Source organism: Aulonocara sp. 'chitande type north' Nkhata Bay, linkage group LG9 (genome assembly GCF_057382095.1).
Source record: "Aulonocara sp. 'chitande type north' Nkhata Bay isolate Kocher_YH1m ecotype deep benthic linkage group LG9, A_spYH_male_GT1.1, whole genome shotgun sequence".
Classification (NCBI taxonomy): Eukaryota; Metazoa; Chordata; class Actinopteri; order Cichliformes; family Cichlidae; genus Aulonocara; species Aulonocara sp. 'chitande type north' Nkhata Bay.
The window spans coordinates 10015400-10041943 of record NC_141352.1 but is presented as its reverse complement, the minus strand read 5'-3'; the positions used below and the strand labels follow the sequence as shown (position 1 = coordinate 10041943).

At 40.9% G+C, this 26544-nt stretch overlaps 1 protein-coding gene across 3 annotated transcripts in view; it reads left to right on the top strand.

Moving 5' to 3' along the window:
- The first annotated feature begins 1122 nt into the window (after positions 1 to 1122).
- LOC147321616 (uncharacterized) overlaps positions 1123 to 26544 on the top strand; it is a 33204-nt gene continuing 7782 nt past the window's right edge. The window contains exons 1-3 of one of the 3 annotated variants that reach the window (XM_086305687.1): positions 1123 to 1399; positions 11107 to 11160; positions 13705 to 14301. In XM_086305687.1, coding sequence (XP_086161813.1) covers positions 11143 to 11160; positions 13705 to 14301 — 615 coding nt within the window. In that variant the 5' untranslated portion in view covers positions 1123 to 1399; positions 11107 to 11142. Of the gene's footprint in view, positions 1400 to 11106; positions 11161 to 13704; positions 14302 to 21984; positions 22611 to 26544 lie in introns of those variants that run through there. The other 2 variants (XM_086305686.1, XM_086305685.1) reach the window with 2 other exon arrangements.

The window sequence follows — 26544 nt, the reverse complement described above, 5'->3', positions numbered from 1 at the left end:
TGTGGGTGGACAATAAACTGGACTGGTCATGCAACACAGAGCACCTGTATAAAAAAGCCCAAAGCCGACTGTACTTCCTCAGGAGGCTGAGGTCTTTTAACATCTGCAGGAAGCTCCTGAGGATGTTTTACCAGTCGGTGGTTGCTGGAGTACTTTTCTATGCTGTGGTGTGCTGGGGGAGCAGCACAGCAAAGAAGGACTCATCCAGGCTGGAGAAACTGATCAGGAGGGCTAGCTCTGTGGTCGGCATGAAGCTGGACACTCTGGTGACAGTGGCAGAGAAAAGGACATTAAAGAAACTGATGGACATTATGAACAATGCTGGACATCCTCTGCACACGGCCATAAACAATCAGAAGAGTCTGTTCAGTGACAGGTTGCTTCTCCCCAAGACAAGAACTAACAGACTTAAAAACTCCTTTGTCCCACACGCCATCAAACTGTTTAACTCCTCTCTGGAGGGGAGAGGGAGGGGAAACAGGAGGACAAAGGAGGGGGGAACAACTAAGCTGTAGTGCCTCTTCACCTCACTGTACAATACCTTGTGCAATACTTTTTGTAAATAGTCAACAGTGCAATAGACTCAATACTTGAAATGTGCAATTCACTTGTATTTTTATTTTTTATTCCTATTTATTCTATTTATCCCCTTTGTATATTTTATTTATATTTGTCTCTGTATTTATATATGTGTGTGTGTGTGTGTGTGTGTGTGTGTGTGTGTGTGTGTGTGTGTGTGTGTGTGTGTGTGTGTGTGTGTGTGTGTGTATATATATATAACAATTCTGTAACTGTAACTTCGGTCGTTGCTGTGCTTTTTGGAAGTCGAATTTCCCAGAGGAACCCACCCGAGGGATTAATAAAGTTCTATCTTATCTTAATCAGCCCATGAAGGTCCAACATGAGACATAACTGAAACTTTACTTTTAGCACTAAATGAGCGACCTGAATATTCTTTCACTCTCTGAGAGGACTCTGTCAGTGTCAGTGACCTCTGACTGGATTGTCGTTTGCATTTACAGCAGTAAAGTATCTCCACACGATTCTCCTCCATCTCTGTAGCCCGAATGTAGTTTCCAAGTCACGTTACCGCACAGCAACGATTTAAAGCAGAGCAGGAAGAAGGGGGCGGAGCAAAGTAGCAGAGTAGTCGAGCAGAGAGAGCTGCTTTTTCATGAAGCATTGACCTTAGAGGAAAGAAAAAAACTAAAGTATCGATCATAAACCACTACCAACGTCCTGATCGATAACTGCATCGATCTGCCCACCCTTGTCTCCTGGATCGTAGCTGAGATCAGCGTGAACCACGTGGGTCTCTGCTCCCTGATCTGTTTCCTGTGTTTGGAAAGAGTTGCAGCTTCATCGCGGAGTTTCTCTCGGTTTGTGGGCTCATCTAAAGGTAAGCACCGAGCTAACTTTACTGTGAGTTCAGTTCATGTTGAGTTTAGCTCCTGAATGAGGTCTTCTGCTACTCTCCTCGGTGTCTGTGAACACGTTGAGAGTGAGAGAGTGTATTGCAGTGTTTTTTGGTTTTTTTGGATAGCGGCGCGGTGGGTCGCAGGGTCCAAACCATGGTGCTATTTCGTCTTTTTCTATTTAAGTTCTGGTTTAATGTAAAATTGTAAAGTCCGTCGAAACTACAGAAAAACCGTCTATAGCCGACCAAAACGTTTGGATTTAGTAAAACGCCAGCAAGCGCAGCTAGATGGAGACATGCTGCGCTGCTGCGGCATTTTGTGAGCTCCAAATAGACGGGATAGGACGCCGCGTCTCAGCGTCGGCCCGTCGAAAACTGTGTGCGCGAGGTGGATGCGCGACAAGCGAGCCGAGATCGATGTTGGGCTAAAAGCTAACCGTAGCTAACCGGTGTTCCAGATTAACTGGCGTAAGTCGAACAGCTGTATGGTAAACATGCTTTTGAGGAGCCGCTGATGAAAAACCAGCAAAAACACCAAATATTTTATCTGTGACATTTTTGAGGTTCTCTCAAACACAATCCGTTAGTCTACTTGCTGTTGAACCACAAAGTGTTTTAAAATGTCGCGTTTACCTTGTGATATTCTCACGAGGCGATCGCGAAAACGGCAAACAATAAACGTCACCACAATGATGCTCTTCACGGTACACCAACAGTAAACGATATGGAGAATCTTGTCTTCGTTATCGCTACTCTTGTACCATTTATTACTCAGATTTCAGTGTTTTCGCTTCACAACTAAAGCGTGCAGTTTACTATGTGTGCACTCTAGTGATGTGTCGGTCGCGAACGAAACGGCTCTTAGAGTCGGACCTTTAAAGTGAACGATGTGAGCCGACTCCTTATTGGGAGCCGTGTTGTTGTTGATTTTTTCTTCTTTTTTTTCTCTCACCCTCTCTCACACTTTTTTTCCGCTTCACTCTGCACACGAGCCTGTGCTTTGCACTGGGAGGAGGGGGGAGGGCGGTAGTTAGGCAGTAGCACAGGAACAGAGCTGGAGGGAAAGAGAGAAAGAGAGCCAGGGACAACAACGTCACATTAGAAAGGTATAGTAATCATACACAACTATTTTCAGTTGCGGATGATAAAGGATTCAGAAAGTTTATTCATGCAGGTCCATATGACAGAGAATGTGCATCTTCTTTTTGTTTTCATATTTTAAATTGGGTTTAATTAGGGCTGGGTATCATCACTGATTTCTAGATTCGATTCCGATTCACAAGGTCCCGAATCGATTTGATCCACGATTCGATTCTATTTGAATCTGGGAAATTTTGCTTCAGTCAGAAATATTCTAATTCAGATCAGTACATTTACATATTTTTGTATCTATAAAAAGGAAGCTGACACTCGCAAAACTTTATCAAAGGTGTGAGCGTCACAACAGAGGCCTTTATGTCAAAGTAGCTGAAGATAAAACACAGAAAAACATGAAGGTGATTTTCCTGGCCTGGGATTTTATAAAAATATTCTGCAGTACGTCAAAAACAAAAGAAAACCTTTAATCAACACATGAACATTACCTCTGAAGTTACAGCGGTTTTATTAGAGACACCGCTAAGCTCGAAAGTAAGTAAAAGGAAAAAAAAAAACAGCGGCCGACAGCGCTGTAAACAACAGTAGACTTGTGCGTAACAAGCAAGCCAATAATGCAGAAAACAGATTTTTAGAAAGGAATGAAGTACAGAGAGAGAGAGAGAGCTGTGCATGAAGTGTGATTTTTATCATGGTGGAAGCAAAACGGCAAAACTAAGAGGGAATCCATGGCGAAGTTTATGGGAAGCGTAGTTTGGACCTCCTTTGCTGCTGGTTCGGTCAATATTGTTTGGTGAGAGATAAAACCTGCAGCTTTAGAATCAGCACAAAAAGGGCGTAAACACAAAGCGTGGACCCGCCGAAACATTAGAATCAGCGAGCTGTCGGCTTTCAGCCCCGACCGTGTCAGGTGAGAAAGGCGACATCTCACTGATTCTGATCCACCGGTCCGCGCTTTGTGTTTACGTCTTTGTGCAGAATCCGTGTACCTGCTGTCATTTCCTGTTTTAGCTGTTTGGTGGTTGTTGAAATTTTGTGAGGTTTCACCTGAGGGCAAAATAAATTTATATTAAAAAATCGATTCAGGATTTTAATGAATCGATATCACGTTATCCAAGCTAGAATCGATTTTAATCGATTATCAAAACCCACAAATGAACATTTTATTTTTAATTATTTGAATATATGTGAGTGCTTGTGTATAAATACACAAATAATACACATATGCTTTCAATTGTGTAAAGTGATCTAGGTAGCTCTGTTTTGGAAGTTCAGTTAATGCTACAAATGTGTTTTGGAGTTTGTACATGCGTTGTCTCTAGCACACACACACATATATATATATATATATATATATATATATATATATATATATATATATATATATATATATATATATATATATATATATATATATATATCTCAATCAATATATCAGTAGGGCTGCCATGATTAGTCGACTAGTCACGATTACGTCGACTATCAAAATCGTTGACGACTGACTTAATAGTCGACGTGACGTTTGAAACTTTGTAAGAGCCCAAAAGACGCAGGAATAAGTAGTAGGATTTAAGTGTAATAACGGACTGAAACAGAAGATGGCAGCACTGCATGTATAAGGATGCCAGCTGTCGTTAAACCCCGAAGAAGAAGAAGCTGTGTCGCAGAATTCATAGCATGGCCTTGCTCAGTTTCCCACAATAGCGGCAACTACTTAGTTTTAATATTACTCTTATTATACTTTCTGGGTCACAAAATAAACGTTTAACATATTTTCAGGCGAGAATGTAGCTGTGTAAACCTCAAATATCTGCTCAGTTTATCAAGACACCACATATTTTCAAAAGCGTCCCGACGTTTTTGGAGACGTCTGTTACACAACAGGTCAATACCTAGCCCGGGTTCAAGGCTCACTAGAGCCGTGAGAACACCGGACTCCCGGCAAATCGTTTTCAAACCCACCGCCGTCTTTCGTTACTCAGGTTAAGCATGATATATAAGTCACTTAGATAACTTAAACATGTTATTGTTTGGCTTTTTTCAGTATTTTATTTGTTCCTGAGTAAATCGGTTTGGCTGAGATTAAAGTTATAGTTTTTACACAGCTGAATAAACATCAACCAGACAACTCAATATACTCCAGTGTCCTATTATATTTTAGATGGCAAGGACCAGACAGCTGAGTTTATTAAACTCCACTGAAACAATCTGGAAATTTCATTTAAATTCAGTAAACTATCATCTTGTCTTTATTTTTAGTTAGCACAGACCTGAAACACTTAAAGCTGTAAGCTAATGATAGTTATATAAGAGCAGATGCTGCTGGTGCAATAAGCTGTACGTTTTACGTCCAATGGATGATGATCTGATTAGTCGACTAATCGCAAAAATAATCGGTGACTAGTCGACTATCAGAATAATCGTTTGTGGCAGCCCTAATAAACATATATGTAAAACTACTTTTTTTTTTTTTTTTTTTAAATTAGTAATTCATTTTGTGCATTATTTTATATTGTTGTTAATAATAATTTAATTAAAGCAACAAAACAACATGAAGAGCTGGTTGGGAGCCAAAAGAGCTGGATCTTTGTAGTGAGTCGAGCTGAAAGACCCGGTTCTCTAAAAAGAGTCGGAATTCCCATCACTAGTGCACTCAAATGGTGTCGAGTCAACTAGCGCCACCTGTGGCCAAGTGCCATAGTCTACAGCCAGAGTAACCTGTTACACACATCTTCCCCGACGTTTGAATTTGTTTCATACACAATACATTTGTAACTTTCAATTTTTTCTCTTTTTGCGTCTTGCAAATAAACCTTTAAACTGAATGAAATCATTATGTATTTATTTACATCAGTAAGAAATGCCAAATTATATTCACAAAGAGAGTTGGTAGTTATATACAGTTTATATACGTATGGTCAATTTAATAAATATTTGTAAGGAGATGGCATTTACTGTGAATTTACAGTGATTAGTTACACTGTGATTAGTAATAAATAGACCCAGTGTGATTGAGTCGACCCTGTGAGAGTGGGTGGATTTAAGAAAGTGAGTGACACAGGTGTGTCAGTTGGTTTGTCATCTGTTTTTGAGTGTGGAGGAGAGTTAGAAAACTTTCTTTTTAATGCTAAGTTAGGAATATTCATGATTTAATTTGCAAAACTTGCATATGATCTCCAGTTTGTAGCAGATCTACTGACTATCATATAGCAACTGGAGCAGATTCAAATGTTGTTCAGTTCATTACTGCCACCCGGAAACATGTTGAAAGATGCAATGCCAGCGATGTGGAATGTAAAGACCAAAACCAGTCATTGTTAGAATAGAATGGAATAATCCTTTAATTGTCCTACAAGGGGAAATTTGGTTGTAACAGTAGGAAGAAAAACGCATATACAAACAAACAGGACACAGAACAGAAACACACAATTTTTTAACAAATTTACTTCAAGGACAATAGTTACCAAAAACAGAGTACTGTACAGTTACTAAAATTAAATACAGATAAGAGGCAAACCCGGGTTGTAGTTTGAATCGATTGATAAAATAGTGCAGTTACAGCGCTGATGTAAACATCTATGTTTGTTGGGAGCAGTGTTGATTGTACAGTCTGACACTGCAGGGAGGAAGGACCTGCAGAAACGCTCCTTCATGCATCGAGGATGCAGCAGTCTGGCACTGAAGCAGCTCTGCAGCAACATCTACATGCATGGGCTGGGAGACTCTGTCCATCAGAGATGTTATTTTGGCCAGAGTCCTTCTGTCTCCCACCACCTGCACTGGGTCCAGAGTGCATCCCAGAACAGAGCTGGCCTTCCTGATGAGTTTATCCAACCTCTTCCTCTCATCTGTCGATAAACTGCTGCTCCAACATACCTCACTGTAAAAATGACAGATGCCACCACAGAGTCATACAAGGTCTTTAGAAGCGCTCCCTGGACTCCAAATGACCTCAGCCGCAGTGTTGTGGCTCCAGTCCAGTTTATTCAAGTGAACACCCAGGTACCTATACAGGTGAGGGCTCATCACAGTCCTCACCTGTAGGTGGCAGCATGGGGAGTTGATGGAGAGGTCTGCAGCGTAGAGGGTGAAAGGAAGACCAACTTCCTAACTGGCAGACCACAGGCAGTAAGGATGGGCGGACATGTCTCAGCCTCCACCACTCTCAGCACTGGAGCCCCCCAGGGGTGTGTTCTGAGCCCCCTGCTGTACTCTTTGTACACATGACTGTGTGGCCACTACCAGCTCCACCACCATCATCAAGTTTGCTGACGACACCGTCGTGGTGGGCCTGATCTCTGATAACAACGAGACGGCCTACCTGAAGGAGATTAGGAATCTGGAGAACTGGTGCCAGAGGAACAACCTCCTTCTAAACGTCAGTAAGACAAAGGAGCTGATAGTGGACTTCAGCACTAAGCAGGAGAGGAACTACCAGACCCCCGTCATCAACGAGTGCCCAGTGGAGAGAGTGGACAGCTTCAAATACCTCTGAGTTCACATCACGCAGGACCTGTCATGGTCCTGTCACATCAACACCGTGGTGAAAAAGGCCCGACAGCGTCTCTACCACCTCAGACGCTTGAGAGACTTCCAACTGCCCTCCAAGGTGCTCAGGAACTTTTACTCGTGCACCATAGAGAGTAGGGCTGGGCGATATGACCCAAAATTCATATCTCGATATTTTTTAGCTGGATGGCGATATAAGATATATATCTCGATATTTTTTTTAAGCCATAAAGTAAGAACAAAAAGAGTTCTTAGTCAAAGCTGTGTCCCAGATGTCACACAGGCACTTTTATTAACATACAGCACAGATGTACATGAAAAATTACTCAAAATTAAATTATGAGCATTCATTAAATAATAATGCTCCATAAATAAAAGAAAACAAGGTTGTTTTTGTGCTAAACAAAGAGCTCACAATTGTGCAGTCAAAATGTAAACTAAAAGACGCTGAGCGTAATAACAAAGACAGACAGATTTTACAGCTGCTCTGTTCCCAAGTTTTACTGTGTGACTGACAGCCTGGAGTTTGAAATCCGCTTCATAACCACGTCTCTTACAGGTGCCATTTATGGTCCTTATACACACACAATACGGTAATATTACGTTGATGCACAGTACGTATCACTCCGCGAAGCTCCTCGGTAGCCGTAATGCGCCGACAATCTATCAAGCGGTGCAGCTCCGTAGCTTACCAAAGTCGTACTCAAACATTTTTGACAGATTGCTGAACGCCGTGTACCACATAAAATCGGTTCGCGGCCACCAAGCACAACCAGAATTCATACATAAGGCGCGCTATCAACTTTTGAGAGAATGAAAGGATTTTAGGGTTAGCGCGGTTAGCTCGTTAGCATGTTTAGCTCGTTAGCACGTTGACGCCGTCCAGCCCCACGCATGGGGCGATGCGCAGTAACTCGTTAACGGAGATTTGCCGTGTCCGTCTTGTCGCTGCCTGCACGTGAAGCGATGGGGTAGGAGGGGGAGTTGTCTTCAGTGAAGGCGAGGCGGAGTAACGTTGCGTAGAGACAAAAGTGGACGAAAGAGAGGCAAACTTGCGGCTCCACAACTATAATTATAACGTAACATAGACTATATCGATATAAAGGATATTGTCACATCTTATATCTCGTATAAAAATATATCGATATGTTTTAAAAACTCGATATATCGCCCAGCTCTAATAGAGAGCATCCTGGCGGGAAACATCTTAACCTGGTTCGGGAACAGCACCATGCAGGACAGACGAGCTCTACAGAGGGTTGTGCGGTCAGCTGAGCGCACCATCCGCTCCGAGCTCCCTGACCTGCACTCAATCTACAGCAGGCGGTGCTGGACCAAGGCCAGGAAGATGGTGAAGGACCTCAGCCATCCCAACAACAGACTGTTCTCTCTGCTGAGGTCAGGAAAGCGATTCCACTCCCTGAAGACCAACACAGAGAGACTGAGGAGGAGCTTCTTCCCGCAGGCGATACGGTCTCTCAATCACACCACCACACAGTACTGACCCACACATATGGTTCTCACACACACACTGGACTTTCTGGACTTTGTTTTTGCACAACACTGGTCACTATATCCTTCATTTCCAGTTAATACTTGTACAGCTGCTGTTATTGTGTATATATTTATTTATATTTAGATTTCTTCATACATTCTTATATAGTTCTATATTGTGTATTGTGTATTTTGTTGTACAGTTATTTTATTTTCAACTTTAATTTATATATTTTATCTTATTCTTCCCAGTTAAATTTACCCTTCATTCTAATTTGTGTTGTACAGTTATTTCATTTTTAACCTTAATTTATATTTTATTCCTTCCTAGTTAAATTTACCCTTTTTAATTTTTCATATTTATTTCCTATCTTATTCATAGCCTTTTCCTTTTTTGTTCTCTTTAGGTCACGAGCAGTTGTCCAAGCATTTCACTACATATCGTACTGTGTATGACTGTGTACGTGACAAATAAAATTTGAATTTGAATTTGACAACAGGGATCATTTTTTGTCTCTTCATTATACAGTCAGATTAGCTTGTGAGAACCATCTCTATCACCATGTTTGAATTCATAGGGAACTAAACTTTTTTTGTTGTTGTTGCCACTGAGGAGAGTAGTAATTTTTGTTTGATAATCCAATGTGTTACGAACAACAGTTGTCTTTTTCTCAGGGATGTGACTGCTTTCTCTTCTTGTATTATAAGCAGAGATGGGCAGTAACGCGTTACTTGTAACGCGTTACTGTAATCTGATTACTTTTTTCAAGTAACGAGTAAAGTAAGGGATTACTATTGCAAAATCGGTAATTAGATTACCGTTACTTTCCCGTAGGAACCCTGCGTTACTGCGTTACTAAAACCGTGATTTTTTTTGCGAGAATGTGTCATGACAGTGACGTAAGCAAGTGCGACGTTGGTGACAGCAGCTGTGTGCAGATCAACAATGGATAACATATCGAGTGCGGGAGAGAGTATGAGCGTGCAGCGTTTAAAGCGTGGAAGTACTGACCTTACTTTGAGTTTGATTCCATAAAAAGTGACAAAAACATTAGCGTCCGTTGTGCATGGGAAGAAAACTTCTTTTTACAGCGAAAAAAACCCCTAAACTTCCGAGCAAGCACCGAGTAGCTACGACGTAATGGGAAACTCACAGAAACTCGCGGATTCTTCAACTGACCGCAGCACACCTGCACCAGGGTAACCCTCCGCCTACCCTGCTCCTGCTTTACAGGTGAAAATAGAGCAAAAGGACCGCTGAGTCTTTGACTTTATTTATTTTCTGCTGTGTTTTACTTGCATCTGTTTGAAAGAGTGAGTGAAAACACAAAAAATATTTTATTTTATGAGCTGGAATGTGCAGAAAATAGGTTTAAATGTTAAACTAATTTATTCAACTCAGAGAAATTTGCATATAATTAAATGTTTTGCTTGATGCATAAAGTTAAAAGATTAAAACTGATAAAACAAGTTAAAAAAGAGACTTTTCCATTTGATTACATTTTGTATGATGGATTATGTAGAAAAAGTAGAATTGGGCTGAAAGATCTATCACTTTATCACCTCTTCAGGTTGTAAATCGTGTTTTTAAAAAGTAACTAAGTAACTAAGTAACTAAGTAATTAATTACTTTTGAAAATAAGTAATCAGTAAAGTAACGGGATTACTTTTTGGGGGGAGTAATCAGTAATTAGTTACTGATTACTTTTTTCAAGTAACTTGACCAACACTGATTATAAGGTTTGATGTAGGAACTTTTGCACTGCAGTGGCTGAGACTTTGGTCCTGATTTGTTCTAATTTAGGTTGTGGTAATTTATTAATCTTTATGGTGGTTTCCCTGGCTGTAATGAGCTCCACTATGGGCAGCAGTTGTGGAAATGTGGCAAAATCGAGTCTTTTGGCTGGCATAGTGTAAGCTTCTTAAATTACCACAATCTGGATGCCTGAGAACCTTCACAGAGACTGATAGGTTTGTAGCTTGAACCTATTCGCTGGAACGTTGAAGGCAATATAATTACACAGCAAGCAAGTCACAAAGTAGGCAAAGTTCTTCTTGTTACTCATGCATAAGGGAGACCTCATTAACATATGACGTCTACATACAAACAAAGAGGTGTGTGTGTGTGTGTGTGTGTGTGTGTGTGTGTGTGTGTGTCAGGAAGAGGGTAGCCTCCCCCTCACCCTAGATGGTTCACCCTAGATAACACGGTGAGGAAGTCCAGCAGTTCATCTAAACAAAGAGCACTTAGACTAGAACAGACGTAGCTACGTTAATCCTACCATAAGACAAGGTACGACCTCTCTCGTGCTCTCTAATGCACACAAAGTTTGCAGACTATCAAGGATCAAGCCTCTACCAATCTACAACTAATTATAAAACTCTAAGCATATATAAGTAGATGTTTCTAAGCATAAATGACAATCAACAATACAAAACCTAACAGAGACGTTATTTTTAGAATCCAGACAAGGATTTTACAAACTGTATGTGTGCGTGAGAGATGTATAGAAAGAATATACATGTATTTTATCCCTGACAAAAATATATATATAAATAAAAAAATATATACGTCGTTTTGTGTGTTTCAGCCATTTGGACTCAGCTCAGCCACTTCAGAGGAAACAATGACTTCAACTCAAAAGGTGAGGAAAAATATCTCAGTTACACTGTTATTGAAACTGTGTGCACAGCTGGATGTTAACAGCAGCTTTATCTTTTCCATCCTTGTTTGAATTCATAGGGAAGGGATTTGGTGTGTGGTAAACAGGTAAATGAACTTTTTTTTTTATTTTTTTATTATTTGAATATATATGAGCGTTTGTGTATAAATACACACACGATACACATATGCTTTCAATTGTGTAATTTAAGTGATCTAGGTAGCTCTGTTTTGGAAGGTCAGTTAACGCTAGAAATGTGTTGGAGTTTGTATGTGCCTTGTCTCTAGGGGCCACCACATATATAAATAAAACCACTGTAGTAATTCTTTTTTTTTTTTCTTTTTTTGCACAATTTTATATTTTTGTTAATAATAAATTAATTAAACCATCAAACAACCTGAAGAGCAGGTTGGGAGCCGAAAGAGCCGTCTCTTTTTAGTGAGCCGAGCCGGAAATCCCATCACTACTAGCAAACACGCTTTGCTTGTGATTGAAAAAAGGAAAAGCACTCCTTCCCTATTGGTGGGAAAATATACCATTTCAACCAATCAAAAAATTATATGGCAACATGTGGCATCTGGTTGTTTGGGAAGAGGGGGAAGTTTTAGGAATGACCAGTGAATGAGAGAGAGAGTTTTGATACGTGAGAGATTTGTGATGTTTTACCGTATTTGGAGTCTCAAGTTAGTGTGTCATCTTGTGTAGTTAGTGTGTAGTGTAGTCGTTGTTTTCTTTTGTGTGTCAATTATCAGTGTTGGGTGTAATGCGTTACTAAGTAATGCGTTACTGTAATTAAATTACTTTTCCACTGAAAAAGTAGAGTAACTAATTACTGTTAAATGTACTTTCGTTACATTGTAAAATAATTAAACTCGCTGAATATCATTATTTAATTTCAGTAATTTGTTTTCTAAACGTAGAAGTAAACTCAATCGCTGTAGTGCAGCTGCACGTCATTTCGCGCCAGTTTGCTGCACAGTCGTATTCTAAAGCGGAAGATGTCGGACTCGGCTGAAGCGAGTGGCTGTTTTATGAAATGGACATATTCCCGTCTCTTCACTTTTCTGAAACAAGCAGACCAGAACATTACAGTGAAATGTAAGCTATGTCCTGGGGAGAAAAAACTATCGGCTGCTGTTAATAGCACGAGTAATCTACTGAAGCGCCTGACACGAGAGCATAGACGAACACTTCTGGGTGATTCTTGTTCATCATCCATGGATAACACCGCGGCAACTCCTGCTAAGCAGGCAAAACCTGATTTTACTTCAGCAGCACAGAAAGCGTCTGAAGGTGAGCTTAAAAAGATGATTGCAGGCTACATTGTGGAAGAGATGCTACCTCTGCGTACTGTACAGTCTCCGTCTTTAAAAAACTTTATTTATTGTTTAAAGAGTTTAATTTCTATTGTTTGCCCACTCAAGGTTTATAGGGATTTTAAGAAGTATTTAGTTAAATTATTTATTTAGCAATTAAGTTACTTTTCTGACACAGTAATTAGATAAGTATTTTAAATACAATATTGACTAAGTAATTAGTAATTAATGACTTTTTTTAAAGTAACTTGTATATGAATATTTCATACTTTAAGGCTGCCTGTTTATTTGGGGACATGAACAAAATACATTGGACTTGTACATAATAACATCACAGATGATAAATTAAAAAGATTTTAAGTAAATGCTTGTGCATTCTTCAAGTCTTGTTGAATATGTTGAATTGAACTATGTGATCTATTTAACGCCTCTCCCAGTCAGTGCTGTTCTCCATGCCTGTGTGACTGTACATGATGTTATTAGCACAAACGCTTTAAAGGTGATCATTTAGGACTTTAGCAATAATACAGACAGCAATGTAGCTAGCAATAAAACTGTTTTATTGGAAATAAACTTAAAAAAAAAAAACCACATCTCTCCATCCATTCGCTTCCGCTTATACTTTTTCAGGGTCGCGGGGGGCGCTGGAGCCTATCCCAGCTGTCATAGGGCGAGAAACAAACATCTGTCTCCTATTTTTTTTTTTTTTTTTTTTTTTTTTGTCACACAGGAAAGAAGCATCATTATCCACTGATAAGACTTATTTCTTTCTTTTATTTTTTCTGTTTTTTCAACAGAAGAATATCTCTAACAAGTTGGTTTATTCACATTTTCACATCTGTAGTTGTAAGTGAAATGTGCATTTGGAGTTTATACACTATGTATATAAGGCGACCGTTCCTTTTGCAGTATTTTTGTGTGGTGCGTTTTTCTATGTCTTAACAAAGGGGTTACAAAGGTGTTTAAGTTCACCTAGGATGATTTTTTTTTTTTTATATTCCCACATGGTCTTACTGAGGTGATGAGAATTAAAATTTGCATTCTTTTTTTTTTTGGGGGGGGGGTAGGGGGTGCTGGAAAAGCTTGAAAAGGGACCTTGAAAGTGCTTGAATTTGACACTGAAAACGGCATATAAACCCTGAATGGAGTTTCAGTTTGTTCCACGACTGTATTTCACACACTGCCTCTGTTTGTATCTCTGTCACTGCAGGACCAACATGGAGCCAGAAGTCAGCGCTCTCAGGAGGCCGACAAACCTCACAGAAGAAAGAGAGAGAAAAAACACAGCTGTGACTTGTGTGGAAAATCTTTTACCCGGGCTGAACGCCTAAAAACACACCAAGTCATCCACAGTGGAGTTAAACCTTACAGCTGTGAATTGTGTGGAAAGTCTTTTACCCAGGATGGAAGCTTAAAATCACACCAAGTCATCCACAGTGGAGTTAAAGCATACAGCTGTGATCACTGTGGTAAAGCCTTTGCTCACAGTAGGTACTTACGAATTCATCAAGTTGTTCACTCTGGAATCAAGCCATACGGTTGTGACATTTGTGGAAAAACCTTCACCCAGTCAGGGCACCGAAATGTTCACCGGCGCATTCACACCAAAAATGATGTTTACTGCTGTGATCAGTGTGGAAAAGTCTTTGTGAACTCAAAAGATTTAGAGAGCCACATGTTTACCCACACTGAGGAGAGACCTTACAAATGTGACCTGTGTGAGAAGGCTTTTAAAGAGCCACGTTCGCTGAAAAAACACCAAAAAATTCACACCAGAAAGAGACTCTACAAGTGCAGTTACTGTGAGGTATGTATTTATATTTTTACAGTTGCAGTTATTTTGAAGTATTAAATGAATGTAGTTTAATTTTCAAAAGTGAAGTGAAATTTATTTTGGTCAACAACAACACAGGTTATTGTCTTGATGCATTCTCAATCATCCAGGAAGGTAAATCTCCAAAAAGTTGATTCTGTCCATCTGGACGTAGCGTTTTGTGGGACAAACGTTTCGTCACTCTTCCGAGTGACGTCTTCAGTCTCAGCTGACTGCAGGTTTCCCCAATCTTATAAACAGCACATTTGCATAATGACTGAAACCAGCCCACTGAAGGAACAATGGGCTGGGAGGTCAGTTCCTTAATCTTAATTATGCAAATTCTCATCACCATTGATCAACAACCACTGACCAAAACCCGCTGATCAAAGACCACTGATCAATGGCCATGAGTACCATTCACAGAGAGTTGGGGAATGGCTGCAATCACAGCATTGCAAGATGGCGAAAGATGTACCAAAGAATGCATTGAGTAAATGTGTTTATCCCAGCTGGACTTTTGTCAAAGCTGGAAAAGCACCTAAAGAAAGCTCCAGCTGATCCAGGAGAGAAGGACAACCGCTGCCTAAGCGAAAACCTGTAGTGATCCCATATGTGTCAGGAGTATCGGAGCAGTTGAGACACATTTTTTTCTAAACACCGGGTCTCTGTGGCTTTTAAACCCCAAAACACGCTGCACAAAAAATTGGTCCACCCCAAGGATCGGGTCCCCCGACACAAACAGAGTAACATAGTGTACACTGTTAAGTGCCAGGAGGACTGCCAGGATTTATACATCGGCGAAACCAAACAACCTCTGGTCTATTTACACCTACAGGCCAGTGGACACTCTTTCAAGGATGAGGATGTACACATCTTGGACAGGGAGGAACGCTGGTTTGAGGGTGGAGTCAAGGAGGCCATTTACGTGAAAAGGGACAGACCATCTCTGAATCAAAGAGGGGGCCTAAGGGTACATCTGTCACCATCTTACAATGCTGTGATTGCAGCCATTCCCCAACTCTCTGTGAATGGTACTCATGGCCATTGATCAGTGGTCTTTGATCAGTGGTTGTTGATCAATGGTCATGAGACTTTGCATAATTAAGATTAAGGAACTGACCTCCCAGCCCATTTGTTCCTCAGTGGGCTGTTTTCAGTCATTATGCAAATGTATGTTTATAAGATTGGGGAAACCTGCAGTCAGCTGAGACTGAAGAAGTCATTTGGATGAGTGATGAAACGTTTCTTGGGAGAAACATTATGTCCAGATGAAAAGAATCAACTATTGGAGAACACAGATTATCGTTTTACATAAAAGTAGTCAATCATACAGTAACTGAAATGTCCATTCAAGTATTCAGTTTCACTCCCAAAACTGACACACATCTATACGTAACATTGGTTCTCACTTTAGGTATTTCAAACTTATAAGACCCCCTCAAATCATATTTTCCATCTCTTAGTTTAAACATACTTAAAATACAAATTGGAACATTCTTTTTCATCACTAGATACATTATTTCTAAAGTTTTAGAATGTATAATGTCCATGAATTTTAACATAGATGATCCTACAAAAACTGGTTGGTGGACTCCTTAAATCAAACTTTATTTATTATTCCAATAGCTCGTTTTTGCAATTTAAAAAGTGTGTGTGTGTGTGTGTGTGTGTGTGTGTGTGTGTGTGTGTGTGTGTGTGTGTGTGTGTGTGTGTGTGTGTGTGTGTGTGTGTGTGTGTGTGTGTGTGTGTCCAAATTTCTGCACAATAGGTCATATAAGGCAAACAAAGGGAAGTATACAATGGTTCAAAGCTAAATAAGACATGAAAACTTCATGTACAGAATATTCAGTCAAATCTGACACAAATCTATTGAAACTCCTGATGATGGAAAAAGTAACGTTTTAAAAGCTCCTCCCCTTTCTATCTAACATTCACACTCCAATGGATAAATCGGAGAGCAGCTTGGGGTTAGTATCTTGCAGCATCCAGAGTAGAGCATCTAGGTGTTTAACCATTCCCATTAGGTAGATTACTTACAAATGAAGAGTCTATTTTGTCCAGTAAGCTGAGCGTTATAATGTAAACAGTAAAATGTATTGGATGTGGGCAGAGATGCTCTTTATTTCAGGCGATGTGCAGGATAAAAATGTTGAAGGAATTCGCTGACTTACACCGTCTCTGTGTCTTTGTTTAGAAACAGAGCGACACAGATGGATCCAGTTCTCGACCCTGTCATCACTGTGGTGGTGGGAAAAACTTTCACTGTGACCTTTGTGGAAAAATGTTCAGTAATCAATGGAGCCTAACAATACATCAACGTAGACACACTGGAGACAAAATGAACTACTGCAAAGAATGTGGGAGAGGCTTCCCCACACCGAGTCAATTAAAAAACCATGAAGTCATTCACAGTGGGGTCAGAAAGCACGTCTGTGACCAGTGCGGGTCATCCTTCACCACTCCAGGTGACCTTAAAGTGCATAAACGAGTCCACACCGGAGAGAAACCATACAAGTGCAGACACTGTGACAGAAGCTTCTCGCAATCATCTGGTCGTAGCAAACATGAACAAACACACTGGAAGAGAATTTCAGCTGTGACCAGTATGACAAGAGCTTCAGGAATCTCAGTTCAAATTCCAAATACAAACGATCCCACGCTGTAAATAAACTGTTTCACTGTTACCAATGTGCAAAATCATTCACTTCATTATCTGCTCTGTGCAAACATCAGCGTGATCATGCAGGACTGAAATCACTGGATCACAATGAATCTGAAGAGACAGAAAGATCCTCTTCTGGTTTCAGGGTCGGACTTAAAAACCTTGAGGCTCCACAGAGTTCAGGTGGAGTCTCCTGTAAAAAGTGTCAGCTGATGTCACACTTGGATCTGATGCGGTAGCTCTGATTTCTGGGCCTGCAGTGTATATAATCCTGAATGTTTCATCCAGGAAGCTGGAATAGAATAGAATCCCTTTATTGTTGTTATACAGATGTACAATAACATACAGAGCATCTCCTACTCGGTACAAACATGTAAGCAGGGGCTTACAGTTGCTGCAGTACTATATACCCATTGGACAGTGTTTGCAGAAAACCAAATATATTAAAAAATATCCAAATATAGAATTGGTGGTTCAAAAGTTACAATTTGGATTATTGAAAAGTACTTGTTTATAGAGGGAATAATGACCATTTTAAAGATTTTGAAACCTGTCGTTGCCTAGTTTCTCTTTAGTGTCTTTACGCTCTCCTTGAAGTCCACATGTTATTGAATGTATTTTGATTCACATGTTCTGCAGCTGTTTTCTTGTTGATTTGAAGTTTGTGTTATGAAATCCTGATACACTTAGAGTTCATCAAATATAACTAATGCTTTGTCTAGTGTTTTCTTAAACAGTTTGATGTGAAAAATGTGTAGTTTGAGCCATGATTTCAGGTTCAGATCAACTGTTTTCAGTGGCAGAGGTGGAGGTTTATCAGAGGAGACTTGGCTGTTCTCCGATCACACTGAACAGGGTTCCTGCAGCTTATTATAAACTGAAATTCTCTTCAAGGAAAATAAGGTCATAAAATTTTATCTCAAAACCTTGCTGTAGGTATGAAGTTTGCAAAGGGTGTGTTTAAGATGCTAAACGGATGAGTTTTCCTTCCAAACTGCAAACAAGCTGTGCTTTCTAACAACCAAAGTGAGATTAATCAGACTACTTTCATAATCCATAAGGACATTATTATGTACAGAAGGGTAAATTGAGCTTAAGAGTTTTTAGTGTCATGAAAATGACTCTCCTTTTACCTGACTATAATCACTATGGTAAGCAGGGATGCACCAATACTGGTATCTGGTATCGGCCTCAACACCACATTTTCTAAAGTACTCGTTACAAGTCCCCCGATAACGGGGACCGATACACCGGTCTGAGAAATGTCTATGTTTGAGCGGCAGGTAAGGGGTTAATCACAGGTGCCGAGTTCCCACGCACTGGAACAGCACGTATTACATGCTCCAGTCCCTCATTGAGCAAAAGCGAGTGGTGGGCGTGTATGTGTCCGAGCATGAACTCCCTGGCTGTATCCCAATTTAGGGACCATCAGAGACCCTTGTCTAGTAGAGTGCAGTCCTAGGAACAACTAAGATACTACGCAGGACATTCAAGGGGCGAGAGGGAATATTTTAAATATTTGATATGTACCATGTCTGCTTGAGCAGAAGTGTGGTGAATGGTTGCTTGTCAGTGTTGGTTCTCTTTCACTCTAGCTGTGGCTGTCCTCCAGATTTTTGAGCCTCTCTTTGCCTCTGTTTGCACCCACAAACTTCCATTAGTCAACTAAAATGTGCTTCATATTTTGTCTGTCACAAGTTTCTTGCTCTGATATTCAAATCATTGGTAATTGTTAGAAAAACAGTAGCTTGGTGTACATGTACTGAATGTGATTCTAACTGCTTTGGATAACATATAATAATGATGGAAAATAAGCATTTGGTCAATAACAAAAGTTAATCTCAATACTTTGTTATATACACTTTGTTTTCACAAGCCCAACAATAACACTTCTCACTATTGCCAATATTAACAAAACTAAAAAGGGTAAGCCAAGTTATATATATTAAGAAAAAGAAAATAAATAATGATGCTGTAGTGTTCGTTTGACTTTGGGACCTGAAGTGGAGTTTGTACCCGGAAACGGCTAATGACATCAGACTTCTAAGACCAGATTCCAAGTTCACCATCAGGATCGCTCAGCGTCGACATCATGAGAACTAATTATAATGAAGGCCGTTACATTTAGAAACATCATCGTGTCTTAAACATAAAAATATAATGCTACTTTAGCTTGTGTCACATATTCAGTGAAATTAAATAACTTAAGCCATCACGTACAATGGTTTGCAATAACATGTTTATCAAAATGGGTGGTGTATTTGGGATCATTGTCATGCTATAAAACCCAGCCACCTTTTATGATCAATATCCTTGCTGATGGAAGGAGGTTTTTCACTCAAAATCTGACAATAATTAATGAAAATTGTAAATAATTAAACAAATACTTTTGACACATTTAATTATTTATTTCACATTTTAATTAATTATTGAGACATTTCAATACTTATTTAATAGTGTATTTAATTAATTCATTTTGGCACACTTGACTCTTCATGTCTTACCATGAATTTATTTTATCTGTCAACCTCACCCATCAAACCCAGGGGGCGGGGTTAACGCTAATCAAGTCAAAACCATTGCTTTAGCCTGGTGGCCGTTGTTTTTAGAAGGCGTTACTGGATATCAACAACCGGCATGTGGAAACTAAGAGAACTGAACTTTGAAAAACCCAGTTTGTGTGTCACCAAATACCATTGTAATATTTTTTTAGCTGAGAATGTAGCGGTTTAATCTTCATGTGTCTGGTCGGTTTGTCAAGATACAGCCTCTTTGCAAAAGTGCTTTGATGATTTCGGAGATGTCTGCCCAGCCCAGTCTTACGGCAAAGCGTGCGAGAGACCCGCTCGCCTCAAAGCGCAGGCCCCGGTACTCAGCTGCCATAACCCCCGCAGTACACTGACTTCATTTACTGAGGTTATATTTATCGGGTTTTTATTTCATAATGTTCATATGTGTCATAAATGTTTAAGTCGCCAGTTCTGAATCATAACTAACATTAAAAACATGTTTAGGAGGAGAGAGAGCAAAAAAATCAGATTATTTCGGGGCGATCGTGGCTCAAGAGTTGGGAGTTCGCCTTGGCCTTCGCCCGACTCCGACAGTCTCGGTCGTTGTGTCCTTGGGCGAGACACTTCACCTGTTGCCTACTGGTGGTGGTCAGAGGGCCCGGTGGCGCCAGTGTCCGGCAGCCTCGCCTCTGTCAGTGCGCCCCAGGGTGGCTGTGGCTACAATGTAGCTGCCATCACCAGTGTGTGAATGGGTGGATGACTGGACGTGTAAAGCACTTTGGGGTCCTTTGGGACTAGTAAAGCGCTATACATATACAGGCCCTTTAACATCTGATCTTTGGGTTTTTGTTGAATACTCAGCCTGACCTGTGTATAAGATAAGATAAGATAACCTTTATTAGTCCCACACGTGGGAAATTTGTTTTGTCACAGCAGGAAGTGGACAGTGCAAAAGTTATGACGCAAAAATTAGAATACAATAAGAATAAATACAGTACACAGCTGTACAGAATAGAATAAAATAATATACTATATACAGTAGAATAAAATAGAATAAAAATATACAATAAGATAAAAATAGAATACGAATGCTATATACAACTGAGTAAAAATACAACGATGCCAGAAAGGATTATTGCACTTAGTGTTATTGCACATGTGTGGATGTGTGTGTTTGATCAGCTGCAAAAGTCTTTGTTGTGGAGTCTGACAGCAGTGGGGAGGAAAGACCTGCGAAATCTCTCCGTCCCACACCGTGGGTGCCGCAGTCTCCCACTGAAGGAGCTGCTCAGTGCTGTCACAGTCTGCTGCATGGGGTGGGAGACGTTGTCCAACAGGGATGACAGCTTAGCCGCCATTCTCCTGTCACTCACCACCTCCACTGGGTCCAGAGGGCATCCTAGGACAGAGCTGGCCCTTCGGATCACCCTGTTCAGTCTCTTCCTGTCCCCAGCAGAGATGCTGCCGCCCCAGCAGACCACACCATAAAAGATAGCAGAAGCCACCACAGAGTCATAGAAGGTCTTCAGGAGTGGGCCCTCCACCCCAAACGACCTGAGTCTCCGCAGCAGGTACAACCTGCTCTGCCCTTTCCTGTAGAGGGCGTCTGAGTTATGAGTCCAGTCCAGTCTGTTGTTCAGATGAACACCAAGGTACCTGTAGCTGTCCACAGCCTCAATGTCCATACCCTGGATGTTCAGTGGTTGCAGTGGAGAATGCTTGTGCCTGCGGAAGTCTACCACCAGCTCCTTGGTTTTACTGGCGTTGATCTGGAGGTAGTTCAGCTGGCACCAGTCCACAAAGTCTTGAGTCAGTCCTCTGTACTCCTTGTCGTCCCCATCAGTGATGAGGCCGACTATTGCAGAGTCATCAGAGAACTTCTGCAGGAAGCACTGGGTGGAATTGTGGGAGAAGTCTGCAGTGTAGATGGTGAAGAGGAACGGAGCCAGAACCGTTCCCTGTGGGGCCCCCGTACTGCAGACGACCCTGTCCGACACACCGAAACACAAACTGTATTAAAAGAAATAACGTTGGTGTTTCCATCATGTAGTAACTGCTGGCTTTAACTGTACAAAGGTTGTTCGACAGTATGAAACACATACAGACTTCATGATGTTCGGCTAATATTTTTATTGTGAATATTAATCATGAGGGTAAACGGCCCTGTATACCACGGAGCGAGGTCAGCATATCCACGATATCTTCAGCTCTCTGTGTTAACCCATCAAACTAATCTAATGGTCATCTACGAATAATTCACGGGGTCATATCAATATGATTTTAACAAAAATCATCCTTAATACTGCCAACCATTCCAGAGACGTGCACTCAAACTTTACAACCGCATCACTTAACACTGCAGTTTTACATGTGCACTTTTTTTTTTTTGCAGTCCATTCTGAGCTTTGTTGGTCTACGTGCCATCGGGTGAGAAAGCCGACAAAGACAAAGCAAACCCCATGAATTACCAAAGATTCACACCAAACTTATCACAAAGATGACATTCTTGGTTGCTTTAACAAACATTTTATTATGTCATGGTTTCATTCACTCATGATTTGTCGTGAGCACTTCTTTAGTTTGAACCCAGTGACAGTATGAAGTTATTAGATTTGTTTTTATCTCAGTGTTTTCACTTCCAGCCATAAAGTATTTCCACATGGGGCTCCTCTTTTAATTAATTCCAAATTTAATAAATTATTTAATGGTGTATTTAATTAATTCATTATGGCAGTCCTGGCGTTCCATACTCTTTCTCACGCTCTCATCTCAAAAATGTGATTTCTCAGCGTAGCTCCATCATGTGACCGCACAGAAACGAATAACAGCAGAGCAGGAACTAAGGGGGCGGAGTAAAGTGTACCGCAGAGGAGACGAGCAGAAAGAGCTCCTTTTTCATGAAACGGGAGTAAAGTACTGAACTTAGAGGAGAGAAAAAACCGAAGTACCGATCATATACCACTACCAACGTTTGTATCGATATCTACAGCCATCTGCCCACCCTTGTCTCCTGGCTAGTAGCTGAGATCAGCGTGAACCGACGTGGTTCACGCTGATCTGTTTCCTGTGTTTGGAAAGAGTTGCAGCTTCATCGCGGAGTTTCTCTCGGTTTGTGGGCTCATCTAAAGGTAAGCACCGAGCTAACTTTACTGTGAGTTCAGTTCATGTTGAGTTTAGCTCCTGAATGAGGTCTTCTGCTGCTCTCCTCGGTGTCTGTTCACGGTTTAATGTGAACACGTTGAGAGAAGAGAGAGTGTATTGCAGTGTATTTTTGGAATGGCGACGCGATAGCTTACAGCGGCCCACGGCCACACCGAGTCCAAACCATGGTGTGGGGCTGCTCGTTATAACGAAACATATCGGTTGACAATAGGAAAACATCTATCGTTTCATATCACTCTGGGCCTGTCTCAATAGAGATTGACAGACCACGTGACTTTGGCGCATTGCATTGTGGGTGGCAACAAAATCAAAAAACTCCATCAGGCGCTAGCATTTCCAGCACCGGTGATCATTCATTCTGCGGTCCTAATCCCTACTTGCATTTTATTTGCCCCAAAAACATATATGTGAACACGGCAGGTCCGTACAAAGCCAGACTTCACGAAAAGGCAAAAAAAAAAAAAAAAAGAGGAACAAAATCAGAGGAGTGAAAGGGTCAGACCCATACAAGCATACAGAGTGGAGTAAGGACGTTAGCGTGCTGCCCAGCTTTCATCACGCACATATTTATTATTATATGGTCCTAAGTGTGAGTGCATACACTCACAAAATGTTTAGTGACTTCAGATCCCTGCAACAAGCCCAGGTCCAGTTTACTTTGGTGATTTGGACTATTCCATTTCACAGCTGTTGTTACATTTTTGTCCTTTATCTCCTGTACAGGCCAACGCAATCTAATTGTTGTTTCAGGTTGTAGTGTTACACAACATTTTCAGATCTAATAGAAATAAAATGAGTTTCGTAATTCATTCAGTTATTATCTTTGTTTATAACTGGCATTATTGTTTCATTCTATTATAGAATCTTCCAAAAAAGAGGCTAAATTGTATTCCGTCATACTTTATTAGCTGCTTCGGTGAAAAAATAATCAACAATGCAATAAAAAAAACATATCAAAACAACTTACTGGAAAACCGTTATTCATCACTTGATTGCTTCAATACAACACTTGGGCACATATGTGCTTGACTTTTCGTGGCTGTTTTGATATTGCTCTCTTTTTCTTAACTGATCAAATCTTGCTGTGGTAGCAGCTAGGGCTGCCATGATTACGTCGACATTCGTCGACTCTTTGTTGCTTCGGAAACATGGCTTGAACAATTTCTCTTCCACATCGGAATCCAATAAAAAACGTTCTCTTTACCCATCGGCTTCCAGTGGCTGTCATGCAACTGGCCCTTGCCAGTTAATGCAACAATAATGCAACAGCTTCTTGCCATTCTTCATGTTTCTTTTTATCGTTGTGTGACTTTACTTGTGAAAGCCTCTCTGCGCTAGTACCGCTTGCCACTCGCACCTACAATCCTTTGCGGTTTTATCCCGGAAATGACATTTTATGCGTACTTGTGCATACTTCCGTACTCGTGGTACGGCATCAGTCGGAGACCAAGTAGTTTTCCAATCCGGTCTTTAATTTTGACATCATTAGCCGTGCCTGGGCCCAAGCTCCGCTGCAAGTCCCTAGGGCTGTGTTCCAATCCAGCAACCACACTCTTCGTAGTGCGCATTTGGAGACCAGTTACGTCACAGCGACAGCTGTCCCAACTCGAAGTGGTACTCCAAATGCGGTCGACCAATGCGCCAACGATGGCCCCAAATTTGAAGTGTGGTCTGGTGTAGACTTCATGGTCCCATATATCCCACAATTCATAGCGCTGTGGAGGATGTGGATAATTTTGCCACGAAAATACGTGTGACGGCTGAAGTGGGTGGCCGAGGAGTAAACTTTGAAAAGGAAGTACTGAGTATTATGTCACTTATTTACAGTGGGGCAAAAAAGTATTTAGTCAGCCACCGATTGTGCAAGTTCCCCCACCTAAAATGATGACAGAGGTCAGTAATTTGCACCAGAGGTACACTTCAACTGTGAGAGACAGAATGTGAAAAAAAAAAATCCATGAATCCACATGGTAGGATTTGTAAAGAACTTATTCGTAAATTAGGGTGGAAAATAAGTATTTGGTCACCTCAAACAAGGAAAATCTCTGGCTCTCACAGACCTGTAACGTCTTCTGTAAGAAGCTTTTCTGTCCCCCACTCGTTACCTGTATGAATGGCACCTGTTTGAACTCATCTGTATAAAAGACACCTGTCCACAGCCTCAAACAGTCAGACTCCAAACTCCGCCATGGCCAAGACCAAAGAGCTTTCGAAGGACACCAGGAAAAGTATTGTAGACCTGCACCAGACTGGGAAGAGTGAATCTACAATAGGCAAGCAGCTTGGTGTGAAAAAATCAACTGTGGGAGCAATCATCAGAAAATGGAAGACATACAAGACCACTGATAATCTCCCTCGATCTGGGGCTCCACGCAAGATCTCATCCCGTGGGGTCAAAATGATCATGAGAACGGTGAGCAAAGATCCCAGAACCACACGGGGGGACCTGGTGAATGACCTGCAGAGAGCTGGGACCAAAGTAACAAAGGTCACCATCAGTAACACACTACAACGGCAGGGAATCAAATCCCGCAGTGCCAGACGTGTTCCGCTGCTGAAGCCAGTGCATGTCCAGGCCCGTCTGAAGTTTGCCAGAGAGCACATGGATGATACAGCAGAGGATTGGGAGAATGTCATGTGGTCAGATGAAACCAAAGTAGAACTTTTTGGTATAAACTCAACTCGTCGTGTTTGGAGGAAGAAGAATACTGAGTTGCATCCCAAGAACACCATACCTACTGTGAAGCATGGGGGTGGAAACATCATGCTATGGGGCTGTTTTTCTGCCAAGGGGACAGGACGACTGATCCGTGTTAAGGACAGAATGAATGGGGCCATGTATCGTGAGATTTTGAGTCAAAACCTCCTTCCATCAGTGAGAACTTTGAAGATGAAACGAGGCTGGGTCTTCCAACATGACAATGATCCAAAACACACCGCCCGGGCAACAAAGGAGTGGCTCCGTAAGAAGCATTTGAAAGTCCTGGAGTGGCCTAGCCAGTCTCCAGACCTCAACCCCATAGAAAATCTGTGGCGGGAGTTGAAAGTCCGTGTTGCTCGGCGACAGCCCCAAAACATCACTGCTCTCGAGAAGATCTGCATGGAGGAATGGGCCAAAATACCAGCTACTGTGTGTGCAAACCTGGTAAAGACCTATAGTAAACGTTTGACCTCTGTTATTGCCAACAAAGGTTATGTTACAAAGTATTGAGTTGTATTTTTGTTATTGACCAAATACTTATTTTCCACCCTGATTTACGAATAAATTCTTTACAAATCCTACCATGTGGATTCATGGATTTTTTTTTTTCACATTCTGTCTCTCACAGTTGAAGTGTACCTCTGGTGCAAATTACTGACCTCTGTCATCATTTTAGGTGGGGGAACTTGCACAATCGGTGGCTGACTAAATACTTTTTTGCCCCACTGTATGTGCAAATGCTTAATAATGAAGAACATTAAAGTATTGTTGGTGGCCACATGTCGACAAAGTTATGTGACATTAATGATGTTTGTACTAACTCTGTTTTAAAGCCTTTACTTTAAAATGTATGCCGTTCAATGGTTGACCTTAATCTTATGGAGAATGGGATGATTTTATGGAGAATTAAATTCAGTAATATATCCACAAACACAACAAATTGAAAGCCAGTGAATACTGCTCGGTTTGCAATCCTGAATAACACGACACAAGCAGGATTCACTTAAGGCTGGGCGATAAGGTCTAAAATCTATATCACGGTATAATTTGAAGCATGTGCGGTAATGATATATATGACGATATAGTATATTCTTTCTTCTATATAATGTACTTTACACACTTTAAAGTCACACTTAAAATCCTTTAATTTTCTTAAAAATCGACAGTGTGCTTTGTATGAATTATGGTTGTGCTTACTG